The sequence below is a fragment of the Carcharodon carcharias genome, chromosome 9 (assembly GCF_017639515.1).
Source record: "Carcharodon carcharias isolate sCarCar2 chromosome 9, sCarCar2.pri, whole genome shotgun sequence".
NCBI classification, from domain to species: Eukaryota; Metazoa; Chordata; class Chondrichthyes; order Lamniformes; family Lamnidae; genus Carcharodon; species Carcharodon carcharias.
In genome coordinates, this window is record NC_054475.1 from 42,827,594 (window position 1) to 42,853,304 (window position 25,711).

Here is a 25,711-nt window from a genome sequence, read left to right on the forward strand (position 1 = left end):
CTGGATCCTCACTTGATAGAACACCGCTGATCTCACTGCCAGCACAGGAACGGTCCCAGTTATCACTGGCCAGCTGGATGGCTCTGTTTTCGAATTCTGTCAAAATTTTGATCTCCGGCATCCCTCCACCTGCCTGCAACCTTTCCTTCCTGTTGTGAGCTAGCTTGCCCTGCATGGATAGAGATGGGGAGAGTGTATTAAGACGTCTGCCGGGCCAGATGATAAGTGTGCCTGGCCTATGTGGGGGCTGAGTGGTCCCATGGACGGGATGAGGACAATGAAGGTGTGTGTGAAAGAGGGAATGGTGATGTCCCTTGCACTGGCAGTGAGTGAGGGCCTTGTGGATGTGTGATCAGATTGTGAGTTGGGAGTGATGAAAGGAGTGATTTACCCTGGCAGAACGGAGGAGATAATTCATCCTTTTGCGGCACTGGTTGGCTGTCCTCTTCTGAAGGGCACTGGCGCTGACCACCGCTGCCACTGCTTCCCAAGCCCGGTTGGTGACATTGCTACCAACCCTGCAGCCAGTGCTGGGGTGGAGCATATCCTGGCGGGCCTTCACGGCATCCAGCAGTCGCTCGAGGGACCCGTCGTTGAAGCAGGGGGTCTGCAGTCTTTTTTCCTTTGCTGGCCATGTCTCCCAGGCAACTGTGGTGAGCTGGTGGCGATGAACACTTTGCTGGTGGCTGCCTTTTAAAGATGGCAGCCAGCACGAAGCAACAGTGGAGTGATAGCGGGCGGGTGAATGAGAGCCCGCTCGCCATGGAAACGGCATGTTTTGCGGGACTGAATAAATAATGAGGCGTGCTCTGGATGATACGGCATTCAAACCTGCCATTTTCACTGGCGGGTAGGACTCCATTTTACCCCCCTGCTACTGCACTTGGTGCAATTCTGGGAAAATTCTACCCTGTGTTAGCAGTGTATGTCACACAGTGCCCAGTTATGGAGGGTCACTCTCTTTCATAACCCAGGCTATGCTTAACTTTACTCAGTTGACTTCAATCCAGGGGATGCGCAGGAACACTGAGTTTCCAGACACCATAATGGAGAGAGACTTTCAGCAAAGATGCAATACTTTAGAAAAAAAACAACAATATTCTCATTAGGTACTAATTTTCATCTTAGCTTCTTCATTTAAAACTGTAGTATAAGTTTGTAGACACATAGAAGGCTCAACTTAGCTACAGAACATTATAGAGCCTGGTTATAACTCAGGTCTGCAGACTCCATGTCGCTCTTAGCCATTACCTGTCTCAAACTGGTACTGCTGTACTATAGTATTAGAATGGAAAAGTGCAACATGCTAAGTCGATTGGAAGGGAAATATCTGTAGCTGTTATTATATAAGAGGGTATAAGTAGAAAAGAGAGAAATGGCACACATGCACATCTGAATTCTGAACAAAATTAATAAGCCTTTTTACAGGATCTTTCTGCTTATGCGTATTCTAACTTGCTGACTGATTACATCTTAGCCAGACCTTTACTCAACTGAATGATTCCCTCCAAAGGATGCATTTGCAATCAGACTGCTGTAAAGAACAGTTTGTTTTATTTTTCTTGGACTGGGACTTTAAGGTTGGACTGTGGCTTTAAAATCCTACAGTGGCTACAATTAAAAAAATGTTCCCTGAAGCAGGAAGAACTACAACGTTGCTACTTCTTTGAACAGCATGTGCCAGGTTGGACGATGGTACTGGAAAGGACATGGCTTAAGAGAGAGCTACCTAGGAATGGTGTTTGACTGGCTGCTGACCAGGTGACCAGGGTTTTGAGATAGTAACCAGAAAAAGGATCCCAACCTGCTAAGAGGAAAGGCCTAAAAAACCTCTCTCCTGTGTTTTTGGTAAAACTCCAATAATTCTGCCATAGTAATTAGCTGGCTATCCCTCATATCTCCGTATCCTGTTTTTCTGAGAAACCCCTGTCAAGAGAACAGGGGAGCAATCGCTAGTAAAGTCATTAAAAGTAGGTTTTCAACTAGTAAACTACAGACTGGAAGTGCTGAAAGGTCCCCTCGTGTTAGCAGTACAAGTCTGCAAGGAACTTGGAAGACTTCAAGAAAAATCAAACTCATCTAACCCTGTACTCCAGATTGGTGCTATCGAACTGTTTTTACCTCACCCTTAAAATCCTCGTGTTGTGTGTCTTATGTGTGTGTGTGTGTTGTGTATAGGGGTTAAAAAGGGGTAGAGTAAGTTATAGAGTTAAGATTTAGCAGTTCATATTTCTTTCGTCATTGGTTAAAAACAATTTGTTTAATAAACAGTTATTTACTTGTTAAGTTTACAAACCTGGTGCTTGTATTCTGTTAATCTAAATTAAATTACACAGTTGGTTAAATTGGGGCAATTTGGTTAAACTTTCTCACATTTGTCACAGCTCCGGGAGCAGTAGGGCTTGATATTACAGCGCACTATCCCCACTGAGTCGTGACACTGCAAAAACACTACAGCTCACCGATGAAAGCTGTCAACCATTTTCAGATGCATTCGCAGGTCTTTCTTGGTGAGGTGATCAAGCATTCGAGCATCCACCAGGCACTCCATGAAGTAGCTGCGATACTGGGACAATCCAAGGTTGGGAAGCCACTCATTACCAATCCACTCGTGGTTCATATCTCCATAAGCCAAAGTCTGGTGAGAAGCATAGATAAAGTCATTTATGATAGAAACACACTGGGGTTGTCTTCTGAGAAAAGAAGCTGACCTCCCTCAATCACTTACATATGGGAACTGATATGATTAAACTGTTGAAAGTAATATATAAACAAAGTAGGGTGAATTCAGGTTCAAGTATCTACTTGCATGCAGGTTTGGAAAGTGTTTACCAAACTCCGGGTATCTCATTTTCTGTGAAATAACAGGTCATAATGGGGTGAGGTGGTGGCGGTGTGGGGCGGTGGAGGGAGGGAGGGAGGGAAGTTTAAAGAGAGAAAGAAACACTGTTCGGTCCTGCTGCTTGAACAGCTTGCAGAGGTGTCAAGCACCTGCCAATGCCGAGAAACATTCCAATAATAAAAATTACTTTGAGAACGTATTTAGGCCGTCTACTTTATCTCTACCATGAGTACCTGAGCAGCTGTTTTAAAGCTACATGCAAAATTATTGGTTAAATCTTGCAACCATATTCCAGACCACCTGTGAGCCACAATGCTGAAGGTCAGCTCAACTTCTTTTGAGGAAATAAATGGATGCTGACTGATTAATTTATTGAAGATGTCAAATGAAGACTTCTTGTAAAATGAAAAAAACTTGCAGCACTAACAGCAATAACTTGTGTGGAATAGCTGCTACTCGTTTTTGTTCTTTTGGACAAATGTCAAAAAAGAAAAATGACCATCAGGCGGACAGGATGTGAGGCTGACTGCAAGTGTGCAAATTCAGTCTGAAAGCCAGATAGTGACAGCTGCTCTCATCCTTTTGAAATTCCCCCAAGAGTTTAAAGCAGCATTTTATTAATGTGAACAGGTCAACTAGTTGAAGCTCTGAAGCTGCAACGAAGATATTTCTGCAGCAGTCAGAAGGCACTATAGCCTCAGTGCACATAGAGTTACCAAATAGCAAGCAAAAACCATTGATCATAGACCCCACTGCAGTATACAGCTTCACACTTCCATTAACAAGGGTTGGAAGAAGATGCATAAGACATCTATGCAACAAGACTCCTTCCATATCTCTCTGAAGCATTATCTCCATAGATACCAGCTAGGCTACAATCATCCATGTGCCCATTCTTCTTTTTAAGCTTTGACACCGATGGATGGATATTAACTTGGAGGGATTGTGCAGTGGCTGGCTTGAGGTCAGGAATTTATCAACAGGGCTTGATCACCATTTTATTCTCACCATTTCCTGGGTGCAGCCAGCCTAATCAAGAGGCTGTCTGACAGGTAGGCCTTCAGCACCAGATAGCAGCCAGGGAGCAGAGAAGAGCTGGGGGATCAGGGGAACTAGAGCATGGGGTGATTGGAGGCCAGGGTCAGGGGAGGTCAGAGGGGAGATCAGAGGCCTTTCTTTGAGGAAATCGAAGTGTCAGGCATGGGAGCGTGGGTCTGATTACAGTGGGGTTGAAGCAGGCAAACTTGATTCAGAAGTTAAGTAGCTCCTGGAGCCAGCAATCCTCACCTCCCTTGATAGCTGTTGGATTTTCCAAGATCTGCAATCAGTCAGCCAGGGCTAATTTTAAAATGGTGGTTAATTATGAGGCACGTAACCTCATTATAATATTAAAATTGCCAACATTCCTCCTCCTGCGGTAGGTTACCCGCTCTCGCTGTCCCACCTTCGTGAAAATCAAAAGTGGGCAGGTTGGCATTGGGGTTAAAATTTTTTATAATTTTAACATCCTACCCGTTCCTAAGTTGCCCATTCTTAGGAGTAAAATTTCATTCACCACCTTCTCCCAGCAGGATGTCAGCAAGATGTTCAATTACGCACTTTTGTATAATATTTAATCTTTGTCAATGTCACAAATTAATTTATCTGCAGAAACTAAGTATAAATGTTCAAGTGATTTCGAAGAGGAGTTCCTGCATGAGTACAATTTTATTATGAAATTGAATTAACTCTCAGAATTCCCCCAAAACCTTCTTGTGAATGGGTCTCCACTTCTTTTAATGTTTCAAAACCAACGGGTCTTGGGTTTTATTTTAGGGCAAGGAACTGCAAAGTGCTATTGAAGAGAAGTTGTTTGAAGGTTTTCATGGTGAGAGCAGCAGCATTGAGGAAGATGGTTTTATCATTACTCCATATAAAATTTACTCTGAAAAGAACAACTGTTACCTTAAAAGAGTTCCTCAGAAGAACTGGTAGGCCACGATATTTCAGACAGTGTACCCTGCCCATCATCTGAAGTAATGACTGCAACAAGTGAAACAGGTAGTTGTATACACTGAAGGATGAGAATATGGGTGGGATTTTACTGGTTGCTCAGGTCATCGTGTTTGTAATAGTTTGGTACATGGTAACATTCTTGCTGTCTACTGTTACTTGCACTACTGATCTTTCCATCATCCTTCTGCCCTCCAATCGGTTTCCAACACCCTCATTAAAAGAGCATATTCCATCAATCACAAGAAACATCTACAACAAGAACTTCGCCATATTAAATCTACACTCAACTCAGTGGATTCCCTTCACACAAGATTAACATCCGTTGCTCGTTCCACAACAATTGCTTGCATTAAGACAAGTCAGCCTCCTGTACATCGGTTTCACCTAGCACAAGCTACAACGCATACTCAAATCAACGGATATAGAAGTCCAACACAAGTCATCTAAGAAGTTCCACTCCATCCTTCATAGCCACAAAGGCAAAAGCCACCTCATCATAAACATGGAATTCACACCATACCAAGTGATTGTGGACTTGTCTACATTGGGAAAGCAGGCTGCAGCTTACACACTACACTCCAGGAATATCAAAACAGTTTCAAATACAGTGAATGCGACTAATCAGCTATCATCAAACACGCTCAAATTAATAACCACCACATCCAATGGTCCAACTCTAGATTTATTCCATCACGCATTGGCACACAAGATGCATCACAGGTGCCATTCTCTTAACAAGTTAGGAGGCCTTCTCATCAGTGACATCTGGCTACCCTTACTCAAGAAATGTATTACCATACATTCTGCACAGCCGACCAATCAGCAGCAACAATGTTAACATGTACTGACCTATGACAAACACAATAACCTGACCAATCAGCAATAAGATCTCAACTATAATTCCATCCTCCGTTATATATAACCACCTCTTTCACTTGTTCCAGTCATTCTTCCAGACGGCTGGCATGGTATGCTGTATGAAATGTCAAGGCTTACCAGTTCTACTGAGGAACTTTTTTAAGATAGCAGTTGCTCTTTTCAGAGCAAAATTTACATGGTGTAACAGTAAAATTGATTTTCTCAAGGTTAGGTATTGCGGTTGAAGAGGTAGACATGGAGGATCTTGTAGGTAGGGTGAAAAGTCAGAATGATGCAGAGATTTGAAGTGGGAGTTCCGTACTGTGGAGACTAGATGGGTGCCATCAATGGTAATATCTTGGAAAGGTTTACTTAACACACATTATAATCATTTCAAGTCAAATTTGAACGTATTTGAATATCTTGTATACTCACCTGAGCCCAACTGCCCTCCTCATTCTCCTAACAGGTTAGCAAGTTAGTAATAGCATTAACAGAAAAGAGGAAAATGAAAAAAACACTCTGATTAGTTCAATCAATGTACCTAAACTGCTGGGCTAGAACATTATTTCACCTCAATATATTTTGTTAAACAGAACACTAGGTAGTAAGCCTCAGTAACTCAGGTAATTCGAACTCCTCAACAGTAAGGAAACAAGGTTTGAAGATGGTGAGCAGCAGTTGGGTATAAACAGAGGAACAAAGATTGTTAATCTTCCATTATCTTAGCCTCTTTGGCAATCAAAAATATAATCTGACAAGGAGACTGCATCTGACCAAGACAGGTATACTATACTTCAGTGAAAGAGTTACAATCAAATCAATCTCTGGAAATATAAGAGCAACCATTTCCCTTCCCTGCCCCCTCGCCTCCACCGCCACCACCCCCGCAACACCCCCACCCCCCCCACCCCCCCCACCCCCCCCCCCCCCCCCCCAACCCCATTAGAATGGGGCGGCAATTAAGAGTGAGCAATACATAATCCATTGGTTGACTTCTGAACCATGGGAAAAAGGAAGGGGACTCCATGGAGGGTGATGAGGGCAGTGCAGGCCATGTTGTGTGAATGGACCTTCAAAAGTGTTTGATAAAGTACCACATAAAGACCTGTTAGCAAAATTTAACTCCATGGGATTAAAAGAGCAGTTACTTACTGGGTATAATTTTGCCTAAGGGAAAGAAAGTAGAGAGTAGTGATGAGCAGTTGTTTTAAAGACTGAAGGGAATTATATCGTGGGGCATTGAGGGATCATAGTAAGACCTTTTGAACTTACCTTTCAAAAGGTTCACTATTCCAGACCATGGTTCATGACTCCTCTGAGGGACCAGTAAACCACAAGTCACGGAGAAGCTGGCCCGATTCCTGGAAAACTGCAGGTTGCTATTAGATGCCTACCCCCGCAATGGTCGGGAGTGCAGGGACACCGGGAATGGAGGCAAGAATGCCAAAGTTGGGTCCTGCTGGCCATTTTTAAAATGGCTCTGTGAACATGTGGGCCATAAGAATACAAAGTCAAGGAATTTATGCTGAAACACTAGTAGGGCCCAGCTAACGTATTGTGGCCAATTTAGGTGCTGCATTTTAGGAATGATGTCAAGGTCCTTGAAGGGTGCAAAGGAGATTTACTAGAATGGTACCAGGGATGAGCAGAGTGTTAGAACCACATTTACAAGAATTATATTTTCTTTTAAAATTGGAAGGACTTTGTATTATTTGGACCCTTGGGAGCTGACCTAGAATATTTTTTTTTAAAGAATAGGTCATAAATTCACCTTGGTCTAGAGCAAGCATGCCTTTTCTAAGAAATCATGTGATATCAGCTAAATGACTAGCCACGGCAATTGTGGAGGAGAGCTATTTGTTTATTTGAACTGCAATCACTTTAATTGATGGAAAAAAATAACAGCTTTAAAAGCAAAGGCTTGGTGATTTACTGGAAATCACCTGAGGGAGGAGCATTATGTTTTCAACTTGTTGTTTTGAACTCAGTTGAGAGTGAACTGAGAAGGGGTGAAAAGCTGCCCAGCTCCTCAGTATTCAGCGATGAACCCACATCTCAGGGGAACTTGTCTGCATTTGGAAACCTGAGAGCCTTAAACGAGAAGGGTTGATCTGGCTCTATTTTTCTCCATGCTGAAGCTCCATTGGTGAGAACCTCCAGACATCTACTGGAACTAGCGACCCGTCCTCACATGAGGGAGCACTAGACTGACAGTGTCAAAACCCCACAAACTTTATCGTTTTATAAAGTTTTTTCTTCAACCGCCCATCTCTGCAGATACCCTATTTGTTTGCCCTTTATGCATGTGTGTGTGTGTATTTGCACGTGTGTGTTATGCGTGCGCATGCTGGGCAATTTTAAAAGGGATATATAGATACACTTTCAAATTACAAATTGTATGTTAGCCAGTTCTTGCAACTGGTTTTAAAAAATAAGTTTTGTTTTATAATAAATCAATCATTCTGAGTTTATTGGAAGAAGCCTGGTTAATGTCTCTTTTATTCTGGGTCTAACAGTAGCAAAGGTAACCAAGTGGCCATTTTGGTGAGTGAATTAAACGTTTACACTAATGATACGACCTGTGCAGCAGTGGATCTAGGTAAACTGCACACTCCTCCCCATCCTGATCATACAAGGAGAAACAAGAGGTGGAGTTGTTCTCAGAGAAGAGAAGGTTGAGGGGAGATTTGATAGAGGTGTTCAAAATTGAGATCTTCCTTGATAGTATTGCTGAAAAAAGAGAAATGTCTAAGCTTTATGTCTTGCATTCATCAGGACACTTCGCAAGAATAACAATATATGAGGAAAACAACAAAAATCAGTGACAGCCATTCACTCACTCACTCCTTAGGGGTGCAATGCCATAACCAATCAGGGTCCAGCTGCGTGGTTTAAATTTCGAACAATGTTTGGCAGCTGTCAGTCTGCCAGATGGCAATGCCACTTGCCAATCAATCAGCACTTTCTTCACATACAGTATAAATTGTTGTTTTCCCCTTATTCTTGCAAAGTATCCTGATTAGTGCAAGGTGAAAAGCTTAGACATGTCTCTTTTTTCAGCAATACTCAAATTCTATACTACCAAATGACTATTTCGATTCTTATAGATTAGATAGGAAGAAACTGTGTTTCCAGTGGGTGTAGGGTCAGTAACCAGAGGGCACATATGAAGTATTACTCAAGTTCTATACTATCCAGCCACGATAGGAAAAAGACAATTGGCTAAAGAACCAGAGGCGACTTGAAGAAAAAAAATTTACACAGGATGTCATGATCTGGAAAGCACTACCTCAAAGAATGGAGGAAAACAATTCAGTAATAAATTTCAAAAGGGAATTAGTAAAATACTTAAAGTGACTTCATTCCATGCTATAATATTCTATGATTCTGTTTGAATGGTCTTAAGGGTCAATGTGGTTTGTCACAATTATGATCTGCGTTAAGGCTCTAAATTTTGTGGAAGGCATTAATATTTTTAAAGAATTAAAATTATTTGCCTCTATTAAATGTCTGGCAATGTACATTCTAACGACATTGCTTGTAAAGATGTAGCTTTATTCTCTGGGGGAATTGCAGAAAGGGTTCAACTCAGTGCAGACTGTCCCTGTCAAACTTCATCGCCAAAACCACTTTTTATGCAGTAGTCTATTCTAGTTGCATGATAGGTATGTACCTCTTGCCAGGAGCTCCTTACTTGGACTTTGTTATCAGAAATCTGATTTACAATGGACACTAGAACTTCTTCAAAATAAATGAGGCTTATATTATGTGAATATACTAAATGACTTGTTAGGGAATTGACAGGAAATTCTGTGTTGGGCACTTGCATTGCATCAAGTATCTGTCAGCCTTATGTTAAGTCAGGTATCAATCAGTTTATTTTTTAAGTATCACCCAAAAAAAATGTTCCCTGTAATTTCCTTGTCTACAAAATTAGTTTACTGGAAATTACTGAGCCTGCAAACAAGTACCATGAATTATACACAACAAGGACTGAAACTGCCTATCATTACAATAAAACAAATGACAAAACAAAGCAAATGTTCCACAAACAGATGTGCATAAACCTACTCATGGAGAAATGCTCCACTTACATCTTGTTTAAAATAATAATCTCTCGCCCTCAGTAGGAACAACCAGAAGAAATTTTAAACTCCATAATTAACTTGTTAAATCATTTAAATGTGCTCATTAAGGTGACAAAAAAAACCACTTTCTATTACTCAATCATGTCAGAATCAAACACTCCTAAGTCAAGATAGACATGTGTTAGACACAGAGTCAAAATCCTTCCACTATGGTTTAACAACAGACTTTAACCTCAGCCTTATTAACAGCATTTTCTGATAAACCGATCTTCTGTACTTACCCTCCATAACTAAAAATCTACTGGCTGGCACTTTATCACACAATTATGGACTATTTTGATTGAAAAGGCTAAAATCAACTCTACATCTGGCAGATTGATGGGATTTTCAACACATTAATCAAGGATTCAATCCTAATTTCTAGGATAACACTGACAGGGTGAGACGAAATGACCGTCCTCATCCAAACTTAGCGGGTGAATTGAAAGAGATGGTGTTCCAATCCACTGGGCTGCCAAGTCGCTCAGCCTTTTCAGCAACTTAACACAAACAAGTTAGCTAATTGAAATCTTCAGTGTTGAACAGTTCATGTCACTTTATTTGAAGTAGTGAAATATTTGAACCTTTCATCTGAGTTTGTGAAGTCGTTATTTCTTTTTGTGTTTTTCAGGTCACCCTGCATCAATCCATGATGATAGACAGATGATTTCCTCCCCGACCTCTGCTGACACTACCTTTGAACCAATAGCTATTGATGATTCTTTTAATTTTTCCTTTCTCCATGTGGGGTAAGCATCTGGCCTTTACTCACCCGTGCAAAGAATTACTCAGCAATACTAAGTCATAAACCACTGTCCTATCTTCAACACATCATCATTTTCTTCTTTTAAGTCAATTGAATTTCAAAATTTGTGGTATTTCTGTATTTCTAAAAATCATTCTGCTCTCAATGTTGATGTTAGGAGTTATATTTTCCGGAATACTTCACACAATTGTTAAGATAGATACAGGTTAATTTAAATGAGCAAGTATTTACCTCATCATAAAGCAAATAAACTATACATTGAAGACGAGTACTTATTCCTTGTAGATAGCAAATTTCATTTTTTATTAATGAATCGATAAAAGAGGTTTTGGAAAGAGTAAATGAAAATAATGATCATGGAGACATGGTTCTTCAATGCAGCACAACAAAGTTGGACAGGGATAGACTAACCGTTTTTGCTGAAGCCGCCATGTTTTCCATTTCCTCATGAGTCACCCAGACATTTCCAGAGGACTAAGTGGAAGGCCCAAACAGCACAAGGATAGTCCAGTAAGCAGTGTTAGAGGAAAAAGGTGTTACACAAAAGGAAGAAGTGAAGGAAGAGATAGTTCATTAAAACACACACTTTCCATGCAATGTTGCTGCCAGAATAAATGCCACAAAACTGTACAGATAAAGAGTTTCAAAAATCTCACTAGCACTCATTCCCTTCAAGATAGATGCCCAATCCCCCAAACTGTGTTTCCCTCCTGCGAAGAGAATGCAGGAGAGTTTGAGCTGCAGGCCACAATGCTGGGAATACTCCTGATCTATTGGCAGCAAATGCACAATCGCAGGTCCGGAATGGTGCAACAGGTCTCACCTCCCTCCCCAAAGGACCGCTCCATATCTGGAGAGCATTCTGCCCCAGCAGTCTGGCTGAGATCTTCCAAAAGTAATTCACGAGGGTTAGAGATTACTGTGATTTGTATTTACACTCAAGCTGACCTGAGTATGAAAATCTTACTAAACTACGAATCAACAAAACATTATAGGAGCAAATGAAAAAGGGTTTGGGTTTTCTGCATTGAAAGGAGGAAAATTGAACACTGGGGTAAAGTTCAAAAGCATCAGTCCCAGGGCAGTGATGGTTTTTTTTTCACAATCATTTTTAAACAATCCCATTCCCCTCTCTCAAGCCCCAAATATTTGAATGGATTCTCTATAATACCAATTGAGGAGCCTTCCTTCGAAGGATGCCTTTTCCATTGTTATCCATTTCCACCAATCTGTCTCCAGATCAATTCTGAGCTGCTATTCTCTTCCTTCACACTCAGCTTCCACTAATGCTTTAGGAAACATGTTGGAAATTTTTTTTTTATAAATCCCTCTGAACAGGATATTTCCCTCCTTTAAATGGTATCTTATTTACACTTAGTATATCAAGCTTTCAAATCAGAAATAATTGAGCAAATCAACAAAAGAAATAACAGGTTTTCCCAGTGCCGTGCACCAATGGCACGTAAATAGTCCAGACATTCACTCCTTTGACCGACACTTCCACGCTTTCAGTTCAGGGCACTTTCAATTGTTTGGCACATACAAACTCCCAGCCAGATGATGCTTTGTAAGTGCAATCCCATGCCACATATATTGTCTGTGCAATTGTGTTTTGCAGCACTGACAAGTCCAAAGGATGAACCTTTCATCACCATGCCCTTCAGAATTCTAATACACACGCACTGGCAAATACATTACAGCAGCTCATTACACTGAAGTGCTGTGGAGGAATTTAAACTGTCCTCTATTTGCATTATCTCAATGGGCAATACAGCTGGATGAGCCCATTTGTTTTGCATTTTGATACAGGATTACTTTTTAGAACATGGCATGTGTCTAATCTTAGTGGAAGGGCTCCTTTACAACTTATCAAGTCCTTTTGAATTCCCAATCTAATGTATATTTGCTTTTACATGACTCTAAACTGGTGTTAATAAATACAAGGGCATAAAACACTTGAATACATATTAAATACAATTTTAAATAGGTTAAATATATTAAATAGAAGCACATCCATTACCTGTATGCATTATTAATACATCCAATTGAAGGATTCAGACATCATAAACTACAAGTCACTTTATAACCATCTTTACAGCTTTCAAATCACTCCTGTGATTCTATCCTTCAATAATATAACTGTAAACTTCAATTGGATTGGGGGCATTATTCAGTTTTATTATTTTTTTCTTTAGTACAGAAATATAATCACTATTACAAATTTACAATTTTCAAAAGAATGATATTATTGAGCGTGAAACAACCAGACTGGACTAAAATATGTTGGACATAAAGTTTGAGCAGGCCAGAACTAAAGTCACACACTGGACTCGTATATGTGCTCAAAAATTGTTAATTTTTATATAATTGTAGCCCTATTGTTTCTGGAGTGGATTATTTGGTGGATGATAAGGAGACCAAAGACATGGACCAGATTTTCAGAGTTGGAAAGACTCCACGCACCTTTAAGTATGATGGGCGGGGCCCAGATGCAGAAGTCCGGTTCCCATTCCGACAGATACAACTTTTGCCTGTAGGGGAAAGGGGGCGGGCATGAATCACACAGGAGGGAAACCCGAACTAAGCAGGGCCATTTGAACTTAATACTGAGTTCAAAGAGATCCCATTTTGACTGTTACAAGGGCCTTGATACTCAATGTGGGAGCCACAAATTGATGGAGTAGACGTTAAATGCTCTTGAAGGTTGGATAATGTCTGTTTAAGTGCCATGATCTGAAGATTTTTTAAAAATCCCTTGCTGTTTAAACCTGAGGAAAACAGGTTTAAGTTGTCAGTGAAAGTTAAAAAAGCCCTCAGCTAGACTGCTTTAATTGACAGCCCATCTGCTGTAGGTTAGAAAAAAAGTACCATCTGTTTGTGCTGATTTTGAGTTTTTTCAGTCTTTGTTGACATTTTCTAAGATCTATTATGTAATTATGAATTCTTGGCTGAATTTCAAAAGCTACAATTATCTCAGCAAGGGGTTCTGAGTTCACAGTTTGATTGACAGTTTAGAGAGGTTATTAAAAGATTGTCTGTCTTTGAATGTGGAATCTAAATAAAAGTTTGTTTTTACAAGACATTAGCCACTTGAGGAGATTTTCAAACTTTGGATTGGTTTCATGGATGGGAGTTTTTTTTGCTATCAAGTATGTATGAGTGAGAGCTATCTTAGATTGTTTGAAGCTTTTTTCTGATTTCCTCATTGCACTTGAGGTCTGTCCATGGTGGATACTGGGTGACAAGCTATGGAGGTGGCATGAAGGTATGTGTTGTTAAGGAGGGGTCATGGGGTGAGTGGAGGTGTGAGACGTGAGGGCTAGGGGACCCAACAGCTTCTAAAACAACTGGGATAAAATCCCAGAGAACCAAGGCAGCCCTTTTAATCAGCTCATCCTAGCCATCACCCACAGCCCTGCCTCCTCCCCACCCCATGGCCACCTACGATCCGCCTCTGAGGTCAGAAGGCCCGACTCTATCCTAGCCCCACCTCCCCAGAGTGAAAATTGGGTCTAAACCGGGTCTGCCGAGTTGGGAGATTTCCTGTCTCAGGCTACCCGGGTGCCCGCCTCCACAGAGAAAATCAAGCCCATGATTTGTGCCGATTAAAACTGCTTTAAAATCATTAGTAAACTCATTTCACAATGTATTAGAATCACTTGTTATGTCATTAACATTTACTGTTTATCCTCCTATTGTGACAGACTGTGAAGTTTGTTTTTGAAATGTTTGATATATATTGGAACTCCCACTTATTTACAAATTCTACGTGGTGATAAAATTCTTGAATCCAACACCAATGGTGAAAGTGTATGATTTTATAGTACTATCCTTACAGTTACCTTCACTTTATGCCAAAGACTGATCAATTTAACATCTCTTTTCCCCAACATCACTTTTCCTGTCCAAATATTCCTATTCATCACTGCCATGTATATAATGAAAAAAACTGGAACAGGTCATCATAACTCTCTCCATATTAGCAGTGCACTCCAATCGAGTCAAGTAAGTGGCCAATTATCAGGTAATATTTCCAATAAAGACTGGCATCTCCAGAGTTCTAATGGTAGTATTTGGAAAGCTGTGGAGTCATATTTGCTGTTCAAGTTGGCACTTAATTGCCAAAAACTGCATCCAACCTCTAATCTGCAATTGGAAACCTTAAACTGATTAAAGCACCCAGGTATTACTCTTCCTCCTTATAACCAGCATAGAATATTTTTTGATAAGAACCCATCTTCCCCATTCAAGTATGGAGATATTTTCACAATACTTGATTCCTTCCAAGCATTTGCACAAACATTTCCAAAATTAATGCCATTAACCTACCGTTCTTGATGTAGGTGGTGCTGATGGACTTGTTAATGACACCATTTCCTGTATTGCCAGTCGGAGCTTCAATCGATGAAGGGGATTGCTGATTCCAATCTCCCTCTGTATCTCTGTGTCAGACAAGGCAGACATAATAGCACCACTCTTCACGTTTGCTCGACAAGCAGCGACGTACCAGGCTGGCATTCCCACCCACAGCTGTTTAATATTACAGAAAAGATGGAAAATTAACATTATTTCCTGCTTTATATGCTGGACACCTTCCCTTATTAAACAAAGCATGCTCTATTTTGATGCGGTCCGATTGCAGTGGAAACTCAAATCACTATTACTTTTTGGACCAGAGGAGAGATTAGCCTTCAGTGGCCTTTGTATAGACCCATTGTATTAATTATGGCAGTAAACCTACATAACCTGAAGTTGGACAGTGAGGACAACACATTGCACAGGATTTTCTGTCCAGAAAATTCTGTTCAGCATGGGGCTACAGTCTGACATTCCCCTTTGCTACACTTTAGGTCCAGATGGTTCATTTAACCTACAGACAACAGACAAATAAAGGGACAATCTTCTCAGATAGGAAGCTTACCATTTCCAGCCTGTTTCAGAGTTAGGAAGGGGCACTGATTCATGAAAAAATGTTTTCGAATGATTGTGTTTCTGTTTTCTTGCAAATACACTCACCAGAGCAATGACAAAACACACCAGTACATGACTTGGGTGTGACATTATCTATCCAAAAATGATACACACTTTCTTTGCTTATTCTATCTCTGAAAATTACCAGAATGTTTAGCAAATACATTAAACTGTAGATTTTATCTCTCCAACAACATGTAGCAGGCTGAGAATGCCATGTTAATAAAATGGGGGCTTGCTGCAGTGGACAAACAAGAAGAAATTTCAAGGTATCTTTGAGATAGAAAAACATTGAAGTGTTAATTTTGCATGTATATCCTGAGACAAAGAAAAGATCAGATGGAGATGGAAGCAAATTATAGGGAGGATTTTAAAGGAACACAAGAAGGTGGAGAGTTGGAGGCATTTAGATTGGAAGGAGTCCAGAGTTTGGGACTGAGATGGGGAAAGGCACAGCCAAAGAGGGGATGCAAAAAAGTTGGAGTCAGAAGAGCATTGCGTTTGGGAGGTGGAGGTTGATTACAAGATTGAGTGTGAAGGGATTTTAAAAAAAGGTTGTCAATTTTTAACTTGAGGCATTGTAAGTCAAAGAGAACGGAGGCAATAAGTGAGCAGGAGTTTGTGCAGGATAGGGTACCAGCAACAGAGTTTAATACAAGCTGCAATTTATGGGAGTGAAAGGTGGAAGACTCGCATGGAGAACATCTATGGAATTGAGTCTGGAAACGATGAAGTTATGCATGATGATTTTAGGATGAATGGGCTGAGATGGAGCAGAGGATTGGTGATGCTAAAGAGTTGGTATTTACGATGAAAAGGATATAGGACCAGAAAATGCTCTTGGTATCAAGGAGGATGTAGAGTTTGCAATCAGTATGATTCAGTCTGAGGCAGTCACTGGGGCTGGGGATGGAGTCACTGGCATGAGAGTGGAGCTGATTGGGGTTGGAGGGGGTGGGGAGGGACCAAAGGTGATGAGTTTGAATTTTCCAATGTTCAGCTGGGAGAAGTTAAGATTCATGCAAAACTGAATGTTGCACAAGCAGTCTCGCAGCAGAGAGGTGGCAGAAAGGTAAAGCTGGGTGTCAGCGGTGTAAGCTGTCCCTATGTTTGCTGATGATGTGAACAAGGAGCACCACATAAATGAGGAAGATAAATCCTTGAAGAAATGATTGGAGGTGGGAAGATTGAAGGTGGGAAGAGAAGGTCTTGCTGCAGAGGCTCATAATACAATCAATTCAACCAGAAAATATCAATATCTTACAATGGCTTAGAAAACAATACGAGATTGAACAATTTTTATTGTTTCTCATGGCTTCTTGAATTAAATGTATTTTTCAGGTCATTGGTCACATTCTTAACTGGAAAGTGCAGTCCAAGAAAAATGTAGCAAATTGCACTACAATTTAGTTTGAATTTGAGTCAAGGAAAATGTAGGTTGAAAGTTGGGTAATTAATGTGAAGCGCCAATACATCTGCGTTCTCAATTTTAATGCTTGGATTTTCATAAATCCGTGCATGACAACTCTAGACATTTACCTCTAGCCACGATACCACTGTTGGTCCATCCCACTGTGCAAATGGCATACCTTTCCTCCGAGCATCCTCCAGCAGCTCATGCCTAGAAAATAATTATAGATCAGTTTATCATGTACCTTGTTTAATGCCTCCCCAAATGCTATGTGCAGGATTCAACTCAGTTTGGAAATCTCTGAAATGGCTGCAAAGATACCAGACTGGATTTTGCTGTAATAGTAATTGTGAAGCTCTTTGTGCTCTCCATTATTATGGGGTAAATAGAAGAGCAGCTTCTGATATTCGAACTTATATGGTTGAACACAGAATTCCAGAAGTTGCTGCCAGAGGTACTCTGATCCTCCATTGGACAAACTGTTGCAGTCCTCAAGGATAGATTCAGCATTGAAACAACTGCAGTGGTCTGAATCTAGGATACATACCCACTAATTCCACACTAAAAATAGTTGAAAAAGTTAAGCTGATACATTCTGGAGTTATTGATAGTGTGCTATGTGATGATTAGTGAACACCCCCCTAAAAAAATCTCATCCCCCTGAAGAGAACTAGTGTTGGAGATTTCAAAATATGTCTACTTTTTTAGTTTGTGTCTCATATCTCTCTCCCTTAATCCTATCTGTATTTCCAAATCTTTATTTTACTTTCTATATATCTTTTAAACTAATTCACATATTCTGCTTTACACTTCCTACTTTGGACTCTGCGTGCCTCAAATGAGGATCCTTCAATGTTATTGTTTGAAGAGCCACACTGTTACTTGTGTTGCTCACAGATCTCCTGTAGAGGGTGTCATGCTGTAAAAGACATCCAATGGCAAGAAGTCTCCACTCAAAAGTCGGTAATTTTTTTGTGGTCAGCTGCCAGCAATGTGATTGCCTCATGCCTTTCTTTATGCTGCAAAATTTGAGATATTAATAATTAACGCATCTAAAGGAAGGAATTTTGTTTTGTGCGCTATCCTTTCATAAGCCAGGAAACCCAAAGTCTTTGCTCAACACAGATTGTCTCTTCATCCTCCATTCCATCTTGTGTCTCGGGTCAGTAAACCTATCTTTCTACCTATCCCTATTCCAAAGCACCACGACACAGAGCCAGGCTATAGGTTGGTTGGAGCACAGCAACTGTTTGCTCTGCCACGAACACAAAAAAGGTGGAATTAGCATGGTGCTCTCATTTATAAGTTATGGGCCACTTCTCAAGAACAAAACAGACTTCATCTCAATATTCTCTTTGAGTTCATGGTTTAACCATCAACTCTAAATAAGGGCACGTGGAGCTAAAAAGTGAAATGTTACTTCTTATTGAAACTACAAGGATTTTTGTAAATAGTTGGTAGTACAAAACTTGAGTATTGCTGAAAAAGAGATTTTGCTGAAGCTTTACCTCTTGCACTCATCAGGACAGTCACAAGAATACAGTATAAGGGGAAGGCAACAATTTATATCATTTATGAAGAGAGTGCTGAGTGCTTGGAAAGTGGCATTGCCATGGAGAATGCATCACTGATGGTGACTGACAGTTAACTGACAAACATTGCTTGAAATTTAAACCAGGCAGCTTGACCCCGATTGGTCAAGGCATTGCCCTGAGGAATGAGTCAGCAAATGGTTGTCATTTATTTTGAAGCAGGTGCAATGTATGTACATATTCTGTGTGCAAAGAACAGGGCCCTGTGTATTAATATATGTACATGTAAATGCGCCCCACTGAGAGTCCGACTGACAATCTTAAATTGGGTGTCAGCATAATTCTTAGCACATTGAGGGTTATTCATAGCCATATCGCAAACAGGAATCTTAATTATGATACAAGGTTAAGAATTGGGAACAACAAGCTGGAACAGTTAAGAGTATTGCACTACAATGGAGATTAGAGATAAAACTCATTTCTTGAAACATCAAATAAAAGTCCAGGATTTTGCTTGAATCCATCATCACTGGTGTGCACAATAATAAGTTAAACATTCACCTGCGTCACAAAGTGTTAAAGGCCGTGCTTCCTGAACAAGTTATATTTTGTATGCAAATAGAATTCAAGCAATGTGGAGTCAGGTTTTGGCAGCCTGCTGCTTCAAACTGTCTTAACACTGCAGGTGTAGGATTTAAAATTTGAGTTGATTTCAGGAGTGTGATTCTCTCAGCCTTACACTGTTATATAGGCCACACAAGTCACAAATTCCTCCAATCAATGGTTTGATGATTTTCTCCTTCTTGAAAAGACATCGTCGGTTCAAAAGGAAGAACATTTTAGCACAAAATATCAATTCTGTAATCAAAACACTGATTTTCTCAAGTCAGAAGTCAAGTAAGTGTTAAGAGGGCATGCTGTGCAGTATTGAGGATAGACTGTAATTCTGTTGTAGAAAACCTAACCAAAGGACTAATGCAAGATTAACATAGATTAGAATGCATGGAATGGCCAATTCTGAAAGATAAAAATAGCTCCTAGAAAAGCTGGTAATGCTGAAGGCTAAATCAACCTTCTTTTTTCAGTGCTGATTCGTACTGGAACTGGGATGTGCTTCCAAGATGAAGGGGCCCACTTGAAATGTTAGGCCATTGTTTCTCTTATCAAATATCGATTGGCCCTCTGTGCTTTTATTACATTTGAACGTTGGTGATTTACAAGATTGAAGGCTGGAATAAATTACTCTGTGAATGAATTCTGGTCTTCACATATTCATAAACCACTTCAACCAGGGAGGGGGAAAAGATGTCATGGATAGCATTAATGGATGTCTAAGTTGTTTTTCACACCTAACCCATTAAGGTTAAACAAGTGTAACAAGTATGCTTTGGCATAGCATCTAGCATAATAGGTATGGATGTGGCATTAACTTGAACTAAGAAATAAAAACATGGCACAAAAATGGATGTGCATGGAATTGGCTCTGCATAGTCACTGGTCCAGACTATAGGACTTCACTCTGTCAACAGATCCCAAAAGCTAAACAAATCTTTGTTTTCATCATCAATTGTAACCTGTAGGCTGGCTCATTTATATTCACTTCCTCAAGGTACGCATTAAGGTACTGTTTTGGTTCTCGACAAGCCTCAATCCCAGGGACCTAATAAAAATGTTTCATATTATCAAGAGATATTTAGCATTTAGGTTATTAGAACTGACATTAACTGAAAACTGATGTTAACAGCAAAATCACAATTTTTATTGTGCCCTTGTGGAAAGATATTGAGTAGAGGTTAAAGCACTTCAAAACAGAGGGAGCAAGTCACACCAGGCTTTAAAAAAAGTTGCTCTGAACCATGTTCTCTGGCAGAGAATAATGCCGATTACTTATAGAGAGGATGAAGAAATTAATTGCATTTAGTCAGCAGTTAACAAAGTAAAAAGAGTGCAGAACTTGCACTTATTTGGTGAGATTCACCCAACAAGACTCAGGTTTTGGTTTCCAGGGCACACTGAGAAACCGAACAGCTTGTTATCCAAAAAACCAAAGCGCAAAAATCAGAATTAAAAGAGCTAGAGGAAGAAAAATGCATTTAATCCAAATGCACTCTGAACAGAACTTACCCAGGACTGTTCATAAGTGGATGGAATGAATTAATGGAGAAGGAATAAAGAAAATAAATAAATTAGCAAACATGCTACTAGCTGCTATCAACAAACAAAACTGGTGCAAAAATCAAGAAAAAAGATGAGAGCTAAAGAGGTAATGCCTTCTGGTTGGAATGGAAAAAAATATTAAAACATCAGAAACTCTCATTCTGTTCGATGTTTTTAATGAAGTTCAATGGACTATATTTTTCTCAGTCACACAGTGGTCAAAGTCACTCAAGAAGCTGCCTCAATGATCATATAATAAACCACATACCAGGCGACATAGGCAGAATTAAGGAAATTAACTGTTCAAGGGCTGTAGTTCTCCAGCGGGTCCCTACAGGTTTAAGTCAATATGAACCATATGAGAATAGCTGAAAAAAGAGACATGTTGAAACTTATCATCTTGCACTCTTCAGGACACTGCACAAGAATACCAATATAAGAGGAAAACATCAATTTATACTGTATAAAGAGAGTGCTGATTGGTTGGAAAGTAGACCCAGTTCGGTGTGTTGCCATGTAGAATGCACCAATTATGGTGACTGACAGTTAACTGACAAGCATTGTTTGAAATTTAAACCAGGCAGCTTGATCCTGATTGGTCAAGGCATTGCCCTGTGGAATGGTTGTCACTTATTTTGTTTAGCTTAAACAGGCGCAATGTGTGTACATGTTCTTTCTGTCTGCCAAGAACAGGGCCCTGTGTATTAATATATGTAGCTTCCAGCAAATGCGTCACACTGCAAGCCCGAATAACAATCTTAAATTGGTTGTCAGCGTAATTCTCTGGCCTGTACCTTGCCCATTGCAAACAGTGGCTGAGACACACTATTTGATACGATTGCCTGTCTTTGGGATGTACAGCCTACATACCCAGCATCACACTGGCACTGAAATTCACATACCACATTACTCATTTGTGAGATAGGCAGAACATCCTTTTGACTTGATGGTAGCATCCCATCAATTCATTCAGCGATTGGACATTTGCTAAGTAATCCTGAGTCTGCTAAAAATTACGTTGACAGTCAATTTAAGATTGTCAGTCGGGCTCACAGTGTGATGCATTTGCATGTGCTGGAAGCTACATATAGTAATACACAAGGCCCTGCTCTTTGCAGACAGAACATGTACACACATCGCGCCTGTTTCAGCTAAACAAAATTAGTGATAGCCATTCACTGTCTCATTCCTCAGGGTAATACCTTGACCAATCACGGTCATGCTATCTGGTTTAAATTTCAAACAATGTTTGTCAGTTAACTGTCAGTCACTATCACTGGTGTGTTCGCCATGGCAACACCTCTACCAATCAGAGTCCACTTGTCAACCAATCAGCACTCTCTTCACATACAGTATAAATGATCATTTTCCCCTTTTATTGATATTCTTGCGAAGTGTCCTGAAGAGTGCAAAACAAAAAGTTTTGACGTCATTTTTTTCAGCAATACTCAAGATCTGTACTGCTAAAGGACTATTCATATTAGTATAAGAAATTCATACACTGAGTTTACCTTTCAGCCAAGGTTATTTTATATTTATATTCTACTTTGAAAGTACAATATGAGATCAAATAAAAGGTTACAACGATCTTAATTTGCTGATCCACTCAAGATACATAAGTGAAACTTTAAAAAAATAATTAACAAAAATTGGAGTTTCAGGCCTTGGGGCATTGTGCTGTTCTGAAGATCCCTCGCTGTATACAGTGGAAGACACAAATTACAATCAGGATTCCACAAATGATGGGTCCCAGTCTTGGTCGGCTTGTCGCAGTGCCTAATTTACACAGGCAAGAAAAGGAAGTGTGAAGGATCAAGGCATCTCCTGACATGAAGCGACATGAAGATGGCAAGACTCCAGGCAATATGTTGTGGAGAAGTGGTAGACCCATGTCATCAGGTTACAAAGAGGAATAGGCAGGGTCTTGGTACCACACTTCACAGAGGGAAGAGGAGCATTAGGATGCGAGCACTAAGATACAGAGGGGCATCAATAGATCCCTAGTACCAGGCTACCAAGCAGGTCATGAGGACTCTTCTTCACCGCCGATGTTACCAAGGAGTACTGATAGGATTGTGGCACCAGTAACAAAAGCACTGAGAATTGTATCACAGCAAAGCCTGGCAGCTGGCTATCTAACTACCCCAATGGATAGTGAATTGTGTGTGATGCAGGTGGGTCAAGGAGAGGGGTATGAGTTTGAGTGCAGGTTTTCCAATACATTCATTGAACATAAATAAACAAATACTATTCAATTCATCATGAAAACAAAAACATGTTTAGGATTCTCACATTTCTTAAAAATGACTTGAAACTTACTTTTTCTTTAGCCTTCGGTCCCTCTCTGCTTGTGTTCCAAGCTTACCCAGTGTAAGGGAGTCCTGGATGCCTATTTCTGTATCCAATATGCCACCTAGTTAACAATAAAGGAATACTGAGGAAAACATTAATCATACTCTCATTTTAATCCAAGATCCAATTAAAAAAATGAAAGTCGGATTCCTACATCTATTGACAAAATAAAACATAAAGATGCAACCGGACATATGATGTTACAAAAGTAATAGGACTGCAGTGGTAGAAGATGCTGATGCACCAATACCTTGCCAATAGGATGTGGATTTATGCTCACAACTCTGGTGGTGGCACATTCTCTCTCTCAGCCGTGCTGTCAGTGCACTGCACTGAATGAAGGTCTGAAATCAAGATAAAATGGGCAGGGCAAATGGCACATGCCATTCTTGAACACCTTAAAGAAGACTTGGGAGTGTCATTGCAAGAGGTCTGCCAGCAGGCTGGCTGCTATTCTTCATATTTAGGTATGCAGTGTGAGTGGGGAAGTGAGAGAATGACCTACAAAAAGGAGAATAAATCTTCTATGACCCAAAAAAAGTAACCAAAAGAAAACGACTCGTCAGGTTAACTGCAAAAAATATAACAGAGAATTTTCCCATAGAGTAAAACTGACCTCTTCTGGGTTTTGTTAGCTCTTCTGAGTACTTCTGAAGTGAGCACCCTCTTCCCAATTGTTAAAACAGAGGTTTTAACAGTAACAGTAAAAGGTATGTTAGATTCTTGTGCTATCCTATTACATCACCATAAATCATTGCCAAAAAAGTCCAAATGTATCATTTAACAAATTAAAATCACCTCTCTCCCCATCAAGCTCACACCGTATTATTTAAACTGTTAATATGAAGAAAATGTTGAACACACTAAGCAGGTCATTTACATTGTTCTTACTCACCAAAATATCCATATCCTATGAGGAGAGAAGAAAACAATAGGTACATTTACCCATATGCAAAATATACAGCGTAATTTTTAAACATTCTTTTAAAAATGCTACAATTTTATTCTTGCATGTAGATATAATGCCCAGTGCACTTTAGGTCCAGCATGCTGACTGGGTAAGATTACAAGTCACAGTATCATAGGCAGAATAATTTTCCTCATTCCAATTTATCTTGCAATTCCCTTTCCCTGCTCCTTTTCTGTTGAGTGCTATGCATTATTAATGACATACCATTCCATTGTTATTAGAGGTTCTTTAGTACCATCCTCAAGTACAAGTCTCAATCGGGAGGAGTGGTGGTCTACTCAGCTGTGAAAGGCATCACGGCTTAATGCAATTGTATCCTCACAATGATCAGGAGTAGAAAACCTGGTGACATATTCTGCTCCCTAAGTTAGCAAAGTAACAACAGAATCTAATGCCGGACCATCATCCGAGCTGAAATCAGCTAATTCAGCACAAAAGGAACTGAACCAGAGATCTCGCTGGCCTGTATTGTTTAAAGTCACAATCAAAGACGGGCAATACGCCAGTTTAACAAAAAGGCAGAGACAAGATTGGAAAATGATCAGAACAAAAACCTATTGAGGACGTCAGTTGAATTTTTCATAATTGAGATTGATAGATTTTTGTCAGATAAGGCCAAAAAGAGATATGGATCTAGGTGGAAATGTAAACTGTTCGGAGAACACAAAGAGGCTGCAAAGAGATACAGGCAGGTTAGGTGAGTAGGCAACAAAGTGGTAGATGAAATGTGAGGCTATTTGATTTGGTAGGAAGAATAGAATTTTTTTAAGTGACATGAAATTTATAAATGTTGATGCTCAGAGAAACTAGGGTGTACTTGTACAAGAAACAGAGTTCGCATGCAGGTACAGCAGGAAACCAACAGGAGGGCAAATAGTCTGTTGGCCTTTATTGCAAGGGGATTGGAGTACAAGAATAAGTAAATCTTGCTACAATTCCACGGGCTTGGTGAGACCACACTGAGAATACTCTGAACAGTTTTGGTCTCTATGTCCATGGAGACGGTATAACAAAAGTTGGCTATGACAATAGGCTGAAAAATAGGTCTGTACTCTCTGGAGTTTCGAAGATTGAGATGTGATCTCATTGAAATATATAAGATTCTGAGGTCCCAAGCTTCCCAGATGCCAGTCTTCGGCCAATTTAATTTATCCATGTGATATCAAGAAACATCTGACGGCACTGGTTACTGCAAAGACTATGGAACATGACAACATTCCAACAATAGTACTGAAGACTCATGCTCCAGAACTAGCTATACTAGCTCCAGTACAGCTATAATACTGGCATTCACCTGGCAATGTGGAAAATTGCTGTACACAAAAAGCAAGACAAATCCAATCTGTCCAATTATTGCACCATCAATCTAATCTCAATCAGCAGCAAAGTGATGGATAGAATCGTGAGCAGTGCTATCAAGTGGCATAACCTGCTCACTGATGCTCAGTTTGAGTTCCACCAGGGCAACTCATCTCCCGACCTCATTACAGCTTTGGTCCAAACATGAACGAAAGAGCTGAACTCAAGAGGTGAGGTGGGAGAGATTGCCCTTGACATAGAGGGTACATTTGACTGAGTGTGGCATCAAGGAGCCCTAGCAAAACTGGAGTCAATTGGAATCAGGGGGAAAACTCTCCACTGGTTGGAGTCATACCTCGCACAAAAGAAGATGATTGTAGTTGCTGGAGGTCAATCATCTCAGTCCCAGGACATCACTGCAGAAGTTC

The 25,711-nt window shown here is 40.2% G+C and overlaps 1 protein-coding gene across 1 annotated transcript in view; it reads right to left on the minus strand.

Moving 5' to 3' along the window:
- Positions 1–25,711, minus strand: part of ppfia4 (PTPRF interacting protein alpha 4) — a 632,398-nt gene that overhangs the window by 16,472 nt on the left and 590,215 nt on the right. Inside the window, exons 21-26 of the mRNA XM_041195183.1 lie at positions 22,982–23,075; positions 17,102–17,183; positions 14,921–15,121; positions 11,003–11,065; positions 6,131–6,157; positions 2,463–2,638 (exon numbers count right to left, since the gene is read on the minus strand). Coding sequence (XP_041051117.1) covers positions 2,463–2,638; positions 6,131–6,157; positions 11,003–11,065; positions 14,921–15,121; positions 17,102–17,183; positions 22,982–23,075 — 643 coding nt within the window. The remainder of the gene's footprint in view (positions 1–2,462; positions 2,639–6,130; positions 6,158–11,002; positions 11,066–14,920; positions 15,122–17,101; positions 17,184–22,981; positions 23,076–25,711) is intronic.